Source organism: Alternaria burnsii, assembly GCF_013036055.1.
Source record: "Alternaria burnsii strain CBS107.38 chromosome Unknown 705, whole genome shotgun sequence".
Taxonomy (NCBI): domain Eukaryota; kingdom Fungi; phylum Ascomycota; class Dothideomycetes; order Pleosporales; family Pleosporaceae; genus Alternaria; species Alternaria burnsii.
In genome coordinates, this window is record NW_024066107.1 from 1,452,942 (window position 1) to 1,469,301 (window position 16,360).

At 50.2% G+C, this 16,360-nt stretch overlaps 5 protein-coding genes across 5 annotated transcripts; 2 read left to right on the forward strand and 3 right to left on the reverse strand.

Annotated features, from left to right (window-relative positions):
* Positions 1 to 1,225: 1,225 nt before the first annotated feature.
* Positions 1,226 to 1,399, reverse strand: GT037_000525 (uncharacterized protein; the record flags this gene model as incomplete). Its single annotated transcript, XM_038925572.1, has 1 exon — positions 1,226 to 1,399. The coding sequence occupies one exon, from the start codon at positions 1,397 to 1,399 to the stop codon at positions 1,226 to 1,228; it is 174 nt and encodes a 57-aa protein (XP_038791428.1).
* Positions 1,400 to 2,803: 1,404 nt separating this feature from the next.
* On the forward strand, positions 2,804 to 5,564 carry GT037_000526 (c6 transcription factor; the record flags this gene model as incomplete). The annotated part of the gene is made up of 4 exons (XM_038925573.1): positions 2,804 to 3,148; positions 3,420 to 3,517; positions 3,569 to 4,348; positions 4,403 to 5,564. 4 exons carry the CDS (start codon positions 2,804 to 2,806, stop codon positions 5,562 to 5,564), a joined length of 2,385 nt encoding a protein of 794 aa, XP_038791429.1.
* Positions 5,565 to 7,052: 1,488 nt separating this feature from the next.
* GT037_000527 (glutamate decarboxylase) lies at positions 7,053 to 9,140 on the forward strand (the record flags this gene model as incomplete). The annotated part of the gene is made up of 10 exons (XM_038925574.1): positions 7,053 to 7,232; positions 7,282 to 7,304; positions 7,398 to 7,479; positions 7,530 to 7,555; positions 7,609 to 7,673; positions 7,729 to 7,826; positions 7,880 to 7,990; positions 8,055 to 8,169; positions 8,217 to 8,766; positions 8,816 to 9,140. The coding sequence occupies 10 exons, from the start codon at positions 7,053 to 7,055 to the stop codon at positions 9,138 to 9,140; spliced, it is 1,575 nt and encodes a 524-aa protein (XP_038791430.1).
* Positions 9,141 to 9,632: 492 nt separating this feature from the next.
* On the reverse strand, positions 9,633 to 10,106 carry GT037_000528 (uncharacterized protein; the record flags this gene model as incomplete). The annotated part of the gene is made up of 1 exon (XM_038925575.1): positions 9,633 to 10,106. One exon carries the CDS (start codon positions 10,104 to 10,106, stop codon positions 9,633 to 9,635), a length of 474 nt encoding a protein of 157 aa, XP_038791431.1.
* A 4,274-nt stretch (positions 10,107 to 14,380) lies between these two features.
* GT037_000529 (high affinity glucose transporter) lies at positions 14,381 to 16,265 on the reverse strand (the record flags this gene model as incomplete). The annotated part of the gene is made up of 6 exons (XM_038925576.1): positions 14,381 to 14,687; positions 14,745 to 15,163; positions 15,228 to 15,614; positions 15,672 to 15,948; positions 16,002 to 16,121; positions 16,171 to 16,265. The coding sequence occupies 6 exons, from the start codon at positions 16,263 to 16,265 to the stop codon at positions 14,381 to 14,383; spliced, it is 1,605 nt and encodes a 534-aa protein (XP_038791432.1).
* Positions 16,266 to 16,360: the final 95 nt, after the last annotated feature.

The following is a 16,360-nucleotide window of genomic DNA, read 5'->3' on the forward strand; positions in this document are numbered from 1 at the left end:
GGGCCGATCTCATGTCAAACTCGGGTTGCAGAACTCAACTTCGGGTCCGCCAAGACGCATTCGGCCCATTCTCGCAGATGACCGGCTTCGCAGCACGCTACTCATCCTGTCATCCCAGTCGCCTTTCTCAAAATCCCATCGGCTGCCTTCCTTTGACGGAAGCTACCGACCCGTCAGGGGGCCGCGCAATCATAGATGATCAACGAGCGATCAGACTCGTAGATCTTTTACCACTGTCATTCGAGTCTTCCTCAACGGCAGAAACACACGACTATGCAGCCACAGAGGACAGCATTGAATCGATACTTGACGACACATGTCGCATGTAACATATGGTGTTGCCCGCTCCACGCGACATGTGCAACGACGCACAGGTTATAAAAAGATCAAAACTCCGAGTTGCAGGCCCAAATCGTGTATGCAGTAGAAGCATTTTGCGGGTCTCCCTGTTGGCGTGCACGGCCAGATCGACATACTCAACAGATGTTATAGACCACTGAGATTGGTGCTCGCTCGTGCGGATGCCATGACGTTGCCTGCCGTGCATCAGAAACATGGCAACTTTTTTTTTTGAGACGCCCGTCGAAAGCCTCGTAAGGCACCGATCCGGGCTTGCTATCCGGCAGCTGTCAGTTCCAGGTGGCGAGGGTCATGAACTCCGCGGTCTAGACGAGCGGTTCGGCAGTTGGAAGTAAATTTCCACCCGCCTTGACCTGGTTTCTGGTCACCTCGGCTTTGCAAAGCTTTTCACATCGCATTTGACTGGCCGGAACGCTGTATACGCCAAGCATAGAATAACCTGAAGGACGGTCTAGCGATACGCTGGCCTTGCCTGTGGGGCTTCCGCGACGGGCGCGGACACGCGCTGCAACGTGGGGAACCACGTTTTACAAGCAGCCGTGCCACACCTGTCGACGGGCGCCGCAAGGTCAGGGGTGCTTTCCGGCGACATGGGCAGAACAGCTTTCGGAACAGTATCCAGAACAAGGAAGTGTGTTGCCTCAACGCTTGTTGCACCTACCAAAGGAGGTGAGACGTTTCCTCAATCCTAGCACAAAACAATCTTGTTCTTAGTGACATCAGTGTGAGGATTACGTAGGTCGAATGCATCAACGAATCGGAGTACTTACGGCACTTGCTGTGGCTGTGGCTTGCCGTGCACGGTGAATCCACCACTCAACGTGCTGTGGCTCAGCAGGTCTGGCTACAGTGTCCGTGAACCCCACTAGACCTGTCGGAAGTGATCGCTAGTGAACCACCAAGACGGTGTTCCTATCCGCTCGATGGGCAAAAAAAAACACCGATTTGCGCATTGTTTGCCATCGTCCTTGGTAGTCCAGAGCATTTCAACCGAATAATCCTCGTGCTGCAGACTCGGAATCCCGTGTGCATCTGCCATCGCTACAGGCGTTAGCGAAGGGCCTTTCTTCAATGCCACATGCAGGTAGACCCCTGTATAAATCTCGCCGAAAAGGTATGCCTTGGACGTTTTGGGTGAAGCCATGTGGACCGTCTGGCATTTAGGCACGAACCGATCATCTTCTGGAACATAAGGCTTCATCAGAGCCGGACAAGCTGTCATGTAAGACTAACCATCCGGATCTACGTCCGAGTCTACTAACGGAGCTACCAGCCCGTGTAGGATTCGAGCTAGAACAATCGCTTGATCTCATTCCAGTCGAAGTAGCATCTTCAGCTATAGACCGTGTACGGAGCCATTGGGCAGTACTCACGAGACACAAAAAGATAGTGGTGCACGACTTCTATGGGCCCACTGGTTGACGGAAACCAAACGACATATCTGGGCATCTGTGGCACTGTCGACCCGCAATAAACTTTGCTCACTCCCGTATACTGGTATGTCGAATGCACGAGAAGCTTTCTTACCGTTGTTCTTGGACTAGCTTTGCTAAATTGCCCAACTTTTCCAGGGTAAAGAGACCTGTACAGGGTCCCCGAACTTCCTTTTCATTTCAGCGCACCGCCAAGTCGACACGTGCTTTGGACGAAGCACTTTCGCCAATCCTCAGCGCCGCTCATAACACTCATCCGATATCGAAACGTGGCGACTGGACAAGGACCTTTTCCCACTTTACCAGAAGGTGTGCTAGTGGGAATATCGCTGCAACTAGGTATGGAGCTGATCAGTGCAGCATCACGACTAGCAAACTCGCCCCATACGACAGCCCTGAATTACCCAGCGTTCCTCCTTCGGATCTTTGCCGAGATTTAATATCGTTCCGTATACCCTTGCCATCTGCCGAAGTGTCCCTCATTTCCTCACAACCGTGGATCTTCAATCATCACACACCACTTCGCAATCCAATCCAGTGAGCCTAGTCATTGGTCCTAACCCAAAGCTGTGGCATCTCGGCCACTCAGCCGAGCGGCTGGCTGAGAACACTCACTGAAGCGACACGGAACACCCGACTATCGCGCTTCCGGCTTGTATGCCCGAATAACTCAACCTACCCAACTTATCGCTCGCTTGCACGACTTCTCCACTCTGGGAGTGGTCCTATTAGTCATCTTATTCATTCACAAATTCTCGCCCTCCGCAACTCGCATCCCGCCAAGGCAGCATGATGCGTTGATGACTGGTTTCCATTGGTTGACCACGTCTACCTGGTACTACGAGCTGTTCACACCGTTGGCCCGTTCATAGTAGGGTTGTGCTCGGCTACTGCCGAAACCACTTACTCCTTCCCCACAACCACGATAACTCACCCGGAGTTTCTTTTTCCACGGGGGAAGTTTAACTTTCATACTCGGCCTTCTACAAGCGCTTTGATTACCTGTCAACATGCGCAAGACTCCACCAGGGTCGAGCGGGCAGTCACCACGGACCATGATACCTCCGCCTAGCCCATTCGCAATGGCACATCCGGCTGCTCGCACGACTACTCTGACTGCACCGACAGTCCCACAGCTCGGTTCCAGGTCACCGGGTTACTCCTCAAACTCGTACAGCCACTCGAATTCACCCAGCACTGCATCTGGAAGCCTCCCTGATCAGAATCATGATGGAGCTGGCTTAATGATATCCCCTACTCAGGTATCGTCAGCGAACCTGAATGCTCAGAAACGTGCGTATAGGCAACGGCGAAAAGACCCTTCATGCGATGCTTGTCGAGAACGCAAAGTGAAGGTAAGTAATCACAGTGGGGAGAGCCCATATGTTCATGAGAAGCAAGTTCTGTCCGGCGATTTCTCAGTGATGGCGACTGGGAACGACCAAGTGAGACTGCGGAAAAGGTGACCGGGTACTGGCAGCTCAGACGACTATCTTTTACCTTAGTTACTTCGAATGAGCGTGCATTCAAATGCATCCGAGGCTCGTCGAGACGAAACATGCTTATGAGCAAGTTCGGAGCAGAAGGTCGAGCGTCCAGGTGGCATGTAGCTGACGACCACAACAGTGCGATGCGACGGAGACATCGGCTTGCTCGGAATGTTCGAGCCGTAACCATAGGTGCCAGTTCACGAAGGAGACCAACCGCCGGATGTCGTCGATCAAGTACGTAGTCGTGGACGACCACAGTTAGGCAAAGGTCGCTGACTTGCATAGACAGGTCCAGGACCTCCAGAGTCAAATTGCCGAGTTAACACATATGAACTCTCAGCTCCGAACCAAGGTCTCGGAAAAGGACCCCTGGGATACCGAACGAACGGACACAAAGCGCAGGCTTTCTGAAGCACACGCTGGCACATTACCGGGACCACGCCAGGTATCCTTCTCAACCTTGAATAACTTCGAAGACGTTCGTAGCAACATCCGAACGCATTCCAAAGGTGTCTTTCATACGCCGCATCAGACTCTCAGCAGCGCTGCAGTTTCGAATTGGTGTCCATCTGAAATACCAGCACGCGCAGACTTCGCGTACCTCGCCCGTTCTTACCTCGAGACAACACACGAGTGGTATCCCGCAGTCCATTGGCCTACGTTCCAACGTGAAGTGGACGAGGTTTATATGTCAAAAACATTCGAAGGCTGCTCCCGTGAATGGGTTGGGCTGTTCTTTGCGGTACTAGCTTGTGGCTCTTTGCAGACCGGGGCTGAGCATATGGGCTCTCTTACCACGGCGTCCAAAGGACAGGCAATGTATGAGACTGCAACTGCTGTTCTCCAACCCTGGCCGCAGGAATCATCAGTCACCTTTGCTCAAGCAGCACTCCTGCTGAGTTTATACGCCACTGAAAGCAACATACATTCCGTAGGCTCTATGTGGCTCGCTTCTGCAGCAAGGATGACACAAGAACTAGAAATCTGCCCTGAGGTTGATTGCTGGCCCGTCGTTGATGGTGAGATCCGGCGTAGGCTCTGGTGGTCCATCTATGTTCGTGATAGGTACGAGGTTTTCCTTCCGCGTTCCTCTGCCGTCCAATGCTAACGCCGATCAAGGATCATCTCTCTTGAAACAAGCAAGCCTATGATCATCAACGAGAGCGATTGTGAGATCTCTCTACCGTCCACTCTAGAAGACCGCTATATTCAACCCAACAGTTCGTTCCGCTCAATGGCAAAACCGGCACACTTCAATGGCTTTGTGGCCAATATACACATCACACGCCTATACGCACCATTGCACCAGGTCTTAAGATCGAGCGTTGTCCTGCCTCAGACTCTACAAAGCTTCGACGAAGAGCTTCGATTGAAACTGCTGGTCCTTCCCGAGGCTTACCAACCAGACTCTAGTGCATTGTTTGACGTAATGGCGCTGCCTACAATCTTCTGCCTATTATCCGCTCGCTTCCATATGTACCGGCGCAACCTTACTCCTTTATCGGGCTCAACTGAGCGAGCTAATGCTTTGAAGCGTTGCGTCTCCGTATCTCAGGATACAGCAAAATACGTGTCAAGGGCTTTACATAATCCCCCCAAACAAGACTCGGGTAAAGGGTGGGAGGAGAGGGTGGCATCGATAGCGAGCAATACGGTGTGTTTGCACTTATGGCGATGCATCCTCGTGCTTTGCTTCCAGGGTGATTACAAAGCTGCACTGGTGTGCTTGCACCTTTCGAGGACTATCGGCAATGTGCGGAAGACCAACTTGGCATGTGGAAAGAACGTAGCGTTCTTTCTAGAGAGAATGTTTGATCGCGTACGCAGCGGTCAGGCAACCAGTCAACAACTCGAACAAGATGAGGAAATGATTGCGTATGTCAGTGCAGACGCTCAAGGCAGCCTTCAGCATTCATGGGTCTGGGTAGGCGACAATTTGACCTCTTCAAGCTCAACACAAGAGGTGGCCCCGACTGCCATCCGATCACCAGGCACGGACGAGCCCATGCGAGACGCGCTACCCTTACGAACACCATCTGGTTCACCGATGAACGGTGCTACAGAGGCAGACGGCTGGGCTCAGGCTGAACAGATGATCAGGCAATTGATGGACGAGCACCTCCACCGATCCACGCAGCCACCAGCCTATTATCCTCCGCCGCATAATCCCGTCAAGCGAGTGCAATTAGCAACCGATGTACTTTCGCCACCGAAACCCACACCCAATCCAAGCCCTACACCGTCAGGAACAAGTCGTATCAGTATTGCGAATATAATATAAAGCAAGAAAGGATTTTGTAGATCAATCTACAGGGCACAAACGGTTTGATCTGAACGCTTATGGAGGCAGGTGGGCCAATCACGACGGAGGAGATTTAGAACGTCGGCTTTAGGCATATCGCATGATATGACGACCGTATTCCCTCGTAGTACGGTAACTCAGTCGCCAAGCCCCAAGCGTAGTGCATCCGCTTTAGCCATCCAGACCCTCGGGTCGCCTTTCTTGCCAGCGCCTTATACATAAGCAACAACACTTCCGCAGCTAATCTTTCGGTTTTACTCGAGCAAGCTACGCACATGTCGATCTTCCGACCAGCGAGATTCTAATTATGCTGCCGTCGTCTTACGATTGCGCCCAAATCCTAGCGACTACTCATTAACAAGCCTCAGCGCTCCGCATTTCCATGGAGTTTACATACATTGGCGAACCAGCAATACTGAAAGGCGTAATACTTCTACCTCTGAGGGATCTACATGTATATGATCATGTAAGCAATTTTATGAGAATATTTTTGTTCACCGTAACATGACACTCTATGCCGTGAACAATACCATCACACAGCATATTCACACGACTCAGCACTAGTGACAAGAGTTACCTACGAGGATCTTGAGGATCTCATTTCGGCGCACCTAGGTTCGCGCCGCGGCTTACCCGCAGCCTTATCTGTCAGCTGCGGGTAAGAAGCATCCAATCAGCGTCCTACAGGAAACCTTGGTTGTTGCCAGCACCGAGGTTGTGTATATATTGGAATAACCAAGGCTGACGCTATGCGTATTTTACGAACGCCTTGCTGCAAAGACATATTCATTAAGTAGGCGTACACCGCAATGGCTTAGCTTGTGCTCTTAAACTCCGGTGTGCATCTTCTCGGCTCTCACAGCTGTGGAAAGTGACTGCGGGGCGAACATCAACACGCCCGGGCAGATTGTACCTGGCACTACCTACTACGTATACAGACCCCGCTGTTAGCTTCTAAGAGAGTGTTAGTCTACCTCCTAGCGTGAGGCGGTGTAAGAACTATTGGTCGCTAGGTAGACAAGCTTCACTGGTCAAATGCTTAGCGGAACGCGTGGTACCCCGCTATGACATGTGTCGCTCGAATGAGCACACTCGACGCGCAACCGTGCTCCTATCTACATGTCTCATACCCAGGTCAAACGGCTCATGCAGAGCAAACTGGTGAAGGGTTGGTTCAGGCGGTCTGGATGACGAGGGATCGGCATGTGCGTCGTGGAGCGTTGGCTGCAGGAGGGCCGCCCGACGTGTGTCGTATGCAAGTGGTGCTATGGTGGGGTAGCATGGTGAGCTGGAACGCGGGCGGCGTGTTTACGCTGCATGCTAGGCACAGCAGGACCTGGTGAGGGATATAAGCTGCTGTCTCCGCGGCGGAATTGATCTTTTCAAGCTTCCTGCTCGTCGCTTCCTTCATTCTTCTTTCCAAAGTCTCTGCTCGTACCACCAAAACTACCCCAAGAAACCGCCGATATGGTTCACATCAATCGGGTCGCGACTCACAAGGAGATCTCTGAGGAGAAGGCTGAATTTGAAGCTATTGATGCTACCACCTCCATCAACCTGACTCCGGATGATGAGGCAGACGACTACACTGCCACAGTGTACGGTAGCAAGTATGCTGCTGAAGACCTCCCGAGACATGAGATGCCCGTGAGTGTTTCAACACCTGTAAAGCCGTTTGCAAACTAATCATGAGCAGGACCGGGAGATGCCTCCTCATGTGTAAGTACGACGCTGCTTAGAGTACCACTTCTCGAACGCGATACAGCTTTAGCAACGCAAGAATACGCGACATGATAGCTGACTACATGCCAGCGCCTACCGTATGATCAAAGATGACCTCACGCTCGACGGCACCCCAACGCTAAACTTGGCTTCATTCGTAACAACCTACATGGTAAGATGTCACGACTGCCGCCTACGCCACAAGCGCTAATTCATGCATAGGAAGAAGAGGCTGAGAAACTTATGGTGTATGTTCATTGTAGCTGCACTCTGCGATCATCCGAATAACCTTGTCTTACAGCGATGCCTTTTCCAAGAACTTCATCGATTACGAAGAGTACCCCGTCAGCGCCGATATTCAGAACCGTGCGTATACAATACAGCTCGTAAGCTTTGGAGGTCTTCGCTGAACAACAAAAAGGATGTGTTTCGATGATCGCGAGACTTTTCAACGCACCTTGTGATCCAGAAGCGAACACGATCGGTACATCTACTATTGGATCTTCAGAGGCTATCATGGTCAGTGCATGGAGCGATTCGAATTTGGAGGCTGTTGAGCTGACACGATGTAGCTGGGAGTTTTGGCCCAAAAGAAGCTTTGGCAAAATAAGCGCAAGGCTGAGGGCAAGCCCTATGATAAGCCTAACATGATCATGAACTCGGCCGTACAAGTTTGCTGGGAGGTACGTATCCTGTGTTCTTGCGACGACGTATACATCATATACCCAACGTACTGACTATGTGCAGAAAGCATGCCGATACTTCGACGTCGAGGAGAGATATGTGTACTGCACGACTGAACGCTACGTGATGGACCCCAAGGAATGCGTGGACCTCGTTGATGAGAACACCATTGGAATTTGTACTTGACCTAACATACGTCTCACAATAATACACTAACCCCAATAGGCGCCATTCTAGGAACGACATACACCGGTGAATACGAAGATATAAAAGCCATCAACGACCTCCTTGTTGAACGCAACATTGATGTTGATATCCACGTCGATGCTGCATCTGGTGGTTTCGTTGCTCCCTTCGTTAACCCCGGTCTGCTCTGGGACTTCCGTCTTCCCAAAGTCACGTCCATCAACGTCTCCGGACACAAGTACGGACTCGTATACCCTGGTGTTGGTTGGGTTGTATGGCGCGACCCCAAGTACCTGCCCCAGGAACTCGTCTTCAACATCAACTACCTCGGTGCCGATCAGGCATCTTTTACCCTCAACTTCTCCCGCGGAGCTTCTCAGATCATCGGACAGTACTACCAGCTAATCCGGCTGGGTAAGCGCGGATACAGAAAGATTATGCTGAACTTGACACGCACTGCCGATTATCTAGCAGCGAACCTGGAAGCACTAGGCTTTATTATCATGAGCCAGAGGAGTGGCGCTGGTCTTCCTCTCGTTGCTTGCAGAATCGACGAAGACCTTGGAAAGCAGTACGACGAGTTCGCCATGTAAGTTTGCTTGAGACATTCTGCGGAGAAAGTGACTAATCATGTGCAGCGCTCATCAACTCCGTGAGCGCGGTTGGGTTGTCCCAGCCTACACCATGGCGCCTCACTCTGAGAAGATGAAGATGCTGCGTGTAGTCGTACGCGAAGACTTCACCAAGTCTCGTTGTGACGCACTGCTCGCTGACTTCAAGCTTGCGCTACAGACGCTGGACAAGCTTGATGCGAAGAAGATTGAGGAGCACAGGCAGCATGCATTCGCCATGCGTCGTCGCTCAACCATCGTCAGTCCCATCTATAAGAAGAAGACGACAGACCACTTCGACGACGACCACAGTCTGCAGGGCAAGACTGGCAAGACACATGCTGTCTGCTAAGTGTGGCTGGTGAGCTGAGTCGCAGATCTTTGTAGACAAGAGGATACGGATTTCAATATACATAGATACCACGAATGAAAATGTGTTCTTGACAGGAAGAATCTTCTGTTCAACACGTATTGAGCAGCGTTGAACTGGATGACATCACTTCAATCTCCTCCACAGGCTAAGCTGACAATCTGGATACACGCTCAGTTGGCGCCACAATAGCCCAGAGCTCTTATCAAGTATAGACGTTGCTCTCAAATATGTCAAGTAATCATGCTCGGGCGAAAATGCCATGTCATTACACGTTTGTTCTGATAGTCTGCATGATGGAGCGTAGTTGAACCTGAGTGTGGTTCGCTATCGTGTAACCAGGCTGGGCGACACGAAGGTGTCGTCTTGATAGCTGGCTTTCCAAAGCAGGGCTACTGTGAGACATAGCATCGCTGGAGCTGCCTTCATAGTGCAGCCACTATATTCGCTCTCCTTAGTGTTGTTCAGCATCGTTCATGGGCGCTCCAGGAATACTGGCATATTAGCACCACCATCGGGGCAGGGATGGATTGCATTGGACATTATGAATAATTCTTCCCGGCTTCGAATATGATTCGACAGATCCTTGCCCTGGCTCAAATCCAACTCGCCTATATCATTGTTGTAATCAGCCAGACTCTCCGTGTTAATGACATCTAGAGTAGATATGAGCTGATTGAAAACGCGACGCGTAGTGATAGAGGCTTGAAGTGCCCATCCCGGGGTACTGCTCTCCGCGTTACCGACCTTGTCCCACATCTGTTTGAGATGCGCAGTCCAGTCTTCATCACGTTCGTCACCTACGAAGACCACTATTCGGCTCTTATCAAGCTCACCACCGGCGGGTGACTGGACGACCGGTAAGTTTGGCAGCTCCAGGACAAAATTGATCTGAGCACCGGTGCGATACTTGAAACTGAGCAGATACCGGTCCCCATCCTCTGTCATATCGAACAAATATGTTCTAGCTCGGTTCGTTACATATCGTAGTACTGTGTCACTTGATGACCATGTAGCTTCCCTGGGGGTTGCGGTTGTGAAACACCAATCGTCCTGGTCTGGTCCGATGCGAACTTTGATACTCCTATAGTCTTTCACGTTCCGGTCTGTCACAGGCTGCTGGAGAAGGAATAACTCTTTCGATCCTTCGACCCAGAGCCGCTCAACGTAGGCATCTTTGACAAGGTCAACGTCCACAAGAAACGTGAATGTTTGCCCTCCAAGACCGATACGATAATAACGGCTGCCACCTCTCTAGGTGTAGAGTAAAATAGCCAACAAATGATGAGGCCGATTCGCATAGAAGCTCGGAAGAAGTCTAATCTGGTATGTTCTATGTCGTTCCTTCAGATGTACAACTGGCATGTTCATGCGCCATGCGCCGCTGGGTTTAATCAGGTCGCTAGTATTATATCAGTACTACGGAGGCTTTCTATATAATAGATGATCTAGAAGCGCATGTATAACTTCTAAGACAATAATGTATTATTACTACTATAGAGGCCTGTGAAGTGGACAAGATGTCTTGATTTTGATGCTCTTGCTTAGTAAACGCCAATTTAGCTTCTCAGCCAACGGAAAAAGGACAGAATCTCCAGTTCTGCCCTTTGTACGTATTTACACTTTTGTCAACCTTCTTTCGCTAATGCAACGTTCGACTGGAGATCTAGCCCTAAAAAAACCTGCAAGCGCCTCCTATATTGACATAAAGTTCTAAAAGCGCTGCCGCTTGTCACACAGTCCAAGGGCAGGAAGATTCTTTAGTCACAGTAGCCAGTGTGCCATCATCTGCGACGAGTTTCCACAGGTAAAGTGCCTTCAAACTTACTTTGAAGAAAGTTTTGTGTTAAGTACTTAAAGCAAACCTAAAGGAGCGGATCCCAGAAAATTTCCTATTGCGAAAAATGGATTACAGATTTTACGTGAGATCTTTCGTCAGGGCCATCACCCCTATTACTCGCCTCAACTTTCAGACGTGGTACTTATTGCAATCGACTTTGGGAACATCAGCACCATTAAGAGCGGATTTGCGCAGAAGGGAGATTGCCAAATTGGACTTGCGATTCTGGATACAAAGGAAATCAATCGGATGCCTCCAGATAAGCTTATATCCACCCACAATTTTGCTACAGGATCTCCTTCATACCTGAGCAAGGCGTCAAAAAAAAAATCATGTTTGGAGAGACAATCGCAATCAGCCCACCAAATATAGTCAACTATATTCACTCTTCTGTTCCCTCGGCTCGAAATGTAGTTTTCGTAGGCCATGGTTTTATCAACGACCTTCAGGCCTTACAGGCTCTCGATTTCGAGTATCAATGCTTCTCTCTAGCGTTTTGAATACCTTTTACATCGCTGATGAGGTGTTTCAGTATTGGGCTGGGCTCTTAACGATTTACTCCTTTCTTTAGGATGTTCCTTCAACAGGCTTCATTGTGCAGGGAATGATGCTAACTTTACACTAAGAGCTCTACTTCTTCTAGCTGCTTGCGGGTTTTCTAAGCAGCAAGGAGAGCAAGAAGAGGATCGCGACACGCTTGCTCACCTAAGGGAAATTTCAGCCTCTCCAATACCACATTGGGTTGACCCAGAGGTCCAAGCTCTGCAAAAAAGGGAAAGGAGGGTTGCAAAAAGTTGGAAGCACCAATCAAAGACGTGGAGCAAGGAAAAACAAGAAGAAATCCGTGCAGCTCGACAGCTTAAGAATAAGTGGAACATTACGGAACCTGGACAATCAAGCAACTATCCCTCCGTCTTGTCGCAAGAGGCGGTGCCACCGGCCTGGTTGCTCCAAGGCTTAGACGATTGGAACGCCATGGATGATAGCACATCGATATCTCCGTGTATAGAATTGAAATGACGTGCCAGACTTTCCACCAAGTAATTCTGATTTCGCCGCACATATCACGGAGTACCTGTACACCGCCTGCACTGGGAAAACCTCATATCGATGTCAAATATCCCTTTCGTCGCATCGGTGTTAAATAGGTATGACTTCAATGTTATTTTCCATCATGGATACCGCAATGTTGTCGAAGTTGAACATCGTTTCACCTTCAAAGTCGCACTTCTGTGCCGTGAGTCATTCCTCTGCCCTTACACCCGCGTACACCCCAGGCAAACGAGGACCTGCAGTACCCTCTTCCTCCTAGGAGGTGCCGGACCTGATAGCAGGTGTCGCGTAGCAAGAGAGCCGTTTGGCGGTTGTGCACGCTTTGGACCACTCAGCCAATCTGGCTTGTGATGATTTGATACTACATTTCAAGGTTTCAAAACATATAATCTCCAGTAGAGTGGTCTTGTTATGGATGCACCTGCGTCTCTAGCAACATAAACAAAACGGGTAGGGATGAGTGACTCTTGCCAATATCGCAGCAGCTCCACCTCACTCGCCATCGCCAAAGGATACAACAGACAATGTCTTGTAGTATCCATCAGATTTTATTTGGTCTATGTCGTTGTATGAAACAAAACTGAGTCATTAAGTTACCATAGTCAAGTGTAACCTAGTCGAGGTAACCATCAATCAGTTGAGAGGAAGAGCAAGCAGCTGGCAACGACATAGAGAGCTCGGATGGCTTCTGTCCTTGATGAGCTTTTGAGTAGATGGTGATCGATAGAGGAAGTAGCTGTAGTCAGAACTGACGAAAAAACAGGTGTCGGCTTATGGAAGGGTGCAACCAACTCAGCGTCGTTGCCAGAGAATCACTGCAAACACTTGTCGTTAGCGGAAGGTACGTGTGTTTGTATAAACGCAGCGCTATCTTATCCCTGCTTCTCTCAATATCTCTCATATTCCGGCCAAGAGGGGCCCGGTTCCAGGACCTTTCAGGCGCCGTTCAGGACTGTTCAAGCCAGCTCAGTCTTACTCAGCCACTGCTTTACGAAGGGCCCTGATTTAGGGACCTCGCATGATCATGTCCAGGGATTGAAATGTAAAAGAAGGATTCTTAGATGAAAAGGTGACTGAGTAAAGACGTGATATTATGTTTGTATTAAAAAGCTATGTACATTGTGCCACCACTTTCGGCGACATAAGCCGCGCTTTTCGTAGTGCATTGTCGTCGGTGGTGAGTCTGTATAGTGCAGCACGTATCAATGCAGACGTAATCGAGGCCATCTATTAATGCTTGTTGGCACGTGTATTTGATCTTCTGAAGTCTCAACATGTGTTGGCAGTTCTCTGGATCCTGTATTTGCGCATGGGTGACCTCGTCCTCATCCCGTAGCCATGTGTTTGACAGAATCGCATACGAAGGGACGTCGTCCCCATAGAAGGTTTGGAGTTCGAGTGTTCGGGCGTCGAGAAGTCACATTTTGTTCCATCTGCATAGGGTAGTTATAGAGGGGGTAGACAAAATAACTTGGGACGTGTCAGACAGCAGGCTGAAGTAGACGCCGTAGTCCTGCAGCCGTGGCGTACCTGCTACCCCGCTCGAACACATGAGCTATGCGGCATTGCAAAAGGGCAAAATGAAACTGTTTTCATGCCATACAAAACTAGTTCGATAGAATCAACCCTGGTAATTGTGGTAGCTTTTGGAAGAATATCCATGGTTCATAGTGGCGCTGTTAGCGCACCCTACGAACCTTGTGCGACTGGTGCGTGAATGTATGCTGAAAGAAAAATGCTTAGCGAATTAGAGAGATCTTACGTGTTCTAGCTGAGCTGAGAAGATGCCAACGTTGTAAATGAGAAGGAGGCGTGGGTGGTCGGAGGTCTTGCTAGCCTCGTCTGGCGCACGCGTCGAGTCCAACCACATTCAAGCGAAAGGGAACGTCGAAGGGACCAATTCATTCATTCTGAACTATGCGCAACACTGGAAAGCAGATTTCAAGTATTCTCTGCTTGGTTCGATGCAAAGAACCAGATAAAACCGTAGCAGGTACCTTATGATTCCTTTGGTGCAGGCTGAAACTCACAAACGAGTTTCTTTGTATTGCTGACAGCGGTTCGTACATAGCAAGTCTACGCGTATCACGCGACTGGGCGTCATGGAACCTCACTACATAGCTATCTGTTTATCGTGGTCAAAAACTCGGCCTGTATATAGACGTGTCATCACAGGTTGCACCGCACATTAGGAGGATACAGCGGAATGGTTGAAGATCATAGTACCGTAGTACGTTGCGATTAAAGCGAGCCATAGTGGCCATTAACATCGACCATATCTGATACTCAACATCTCCCATCAAGTCGTTCGAAGAATACACAACCAAGCTTAAGCCTTGGTCTCGGCGTTCTCAACCCTGACGGGGCTGTGCTCAAGACCAGCGGCCTTCTCGTTGTCAATCTCGCCACGCTCAGCACGACGAGTGCTGCTGTACTCAACCTTGGTCTTCCAGGCTGGGACACCAGTCATGAACATCTCCTCCACATCCTCAAGAGTCTTTCCAGCTGTCTCAGGGAAGAGGAAGAAAGTGTGGACAGCCATGGCGAAGCAGAAGACACCAAAGATGATGTAGACGCGCCATTGGATGTTGACGAAGGCGGGTGGAACGAAGTAGGAAAGGGCGAAGTTGAAGATCCTGGAGTGGAGTCAGCTTTTGCTACTATGCATACTTTGTGAGTGATTGGGTGCTTACCAGTTGGATGAGGTGGCGACGGCGACGGCCTTTCCCCGGATGCGGAGAGGGAAGATCTCAGGGGGGTAGACCCAAGAGGCAGGACCCCAGGTAGGCGCGTAAGAGGCAACGAAAAGGTATGTGCAAGCAATGACAGCCCTGGCAGGTGCGCCGCCAATCTCCCAAGATTGCTCGGCAATGTTACCGAGACCACCCGGAGGAGCGGGCTTGCCGTAGGAAGCCATAAGACCAGCGTTGGCGAACATCCAAGTCATCATGAGGATGGCACCGATGACGAACATGGGGCGGCGACCCCAACGGTCCATGAAGAGGAGAGCAGGAACGGTCATCAGGACGTTGATAACGTACTGGATGGAACTGGCGACAAGGTTGATGTTACCGGTGAGGCCAGCCATACCGAAGACGTATGTGATGTAGTACTGTAGAGATGAAGGTACGAGGTTAGTTGATGTTTCACATGTATTTCGTACAGGCACAACTTACCATCATGACGTTCATGCCTGTCAGCTGAGACCAGACCTGGGTGAAGACACCAATGTGGAGACGATTCAACATCTTAGGCTTGAAGAGCTCCATGAAGGATACATCAGCGTTCTGGCGCTCGAATTCGATCATCTGACGAATCTCATCCAGTTCAAGCTTGACAAAGGGACTGTTGGGGTCGCCCTTGCCGTGGACCAAAGTAAGAACAGCCTGAGCCTCCTCCCAACGGTCGTGTCGTGCGAGCCAACGAGGAGATTCTGGCAGGAACACGAGACCAATGGCAAGGATAACAGCGGGAATCATCTGTAGACCCCATGGAACACGGAAAGCCTTCTCGCCGTCCAGGAAGCTGCAGCCGTAGGAGATGTAGTACATGATGAGGATACCCTATATTGTAAAGTCAGTATATGTTCCATATCCAGTTCGCACAGTGACATCTCTTACCCATGTAATGGCCCACTGTTGCGATCCTACAACACGACCGCGGCGGGAAGGAGGAGCGAGTTCGGAGACGTAGACAGGCACCTGAGCGGAGCAGATACCAACAGAGAGACCATTGATGAAGCGACCGGCGATGAGCATGCCAATGTTTTGAGCGGCGCAAGAGATGATGGAACCGATGATCCAGATGACACAACCGATCTGGATAGCCCTGCGACGACCGAGCTTATCCGTGAGGTAACCAGAGACGAGAGCACCGACGAAGGAGCCACCAGGCATGCTAAACTGAGTCAGTCTTTGCAAAGGTAGAATTCACCGATGAAGCCAGCTTACGCAGCAGTGATACCTCCCTGCACATCGGCAGTAGGACCAGAGCAGTCCTCTTCAGGACCTGTGAAAGGTGGGCCCAAAGGTCCCTGGTTGAAGTAGCAGCGGTATTGTTGAGTTGGCAGACTGTCAATGTTAGCATGGTTCTTAATGGTAGTGGAGAGAGTCGACATACATGGCACTCATAGAACTGATGTCGAAACCAAACAGTCCACCGCCAATGACCGCAATGGCGGTGATGCCGTAGATATTACCGATCTGGTAAACCATGGTGGTGTATTGTCTTGCCAATCACCCTACAAACGGATATATTGGATGGACCCGAAGGCTGAACAGGCGTGGTTAAAGGAAAACAACCACGACGT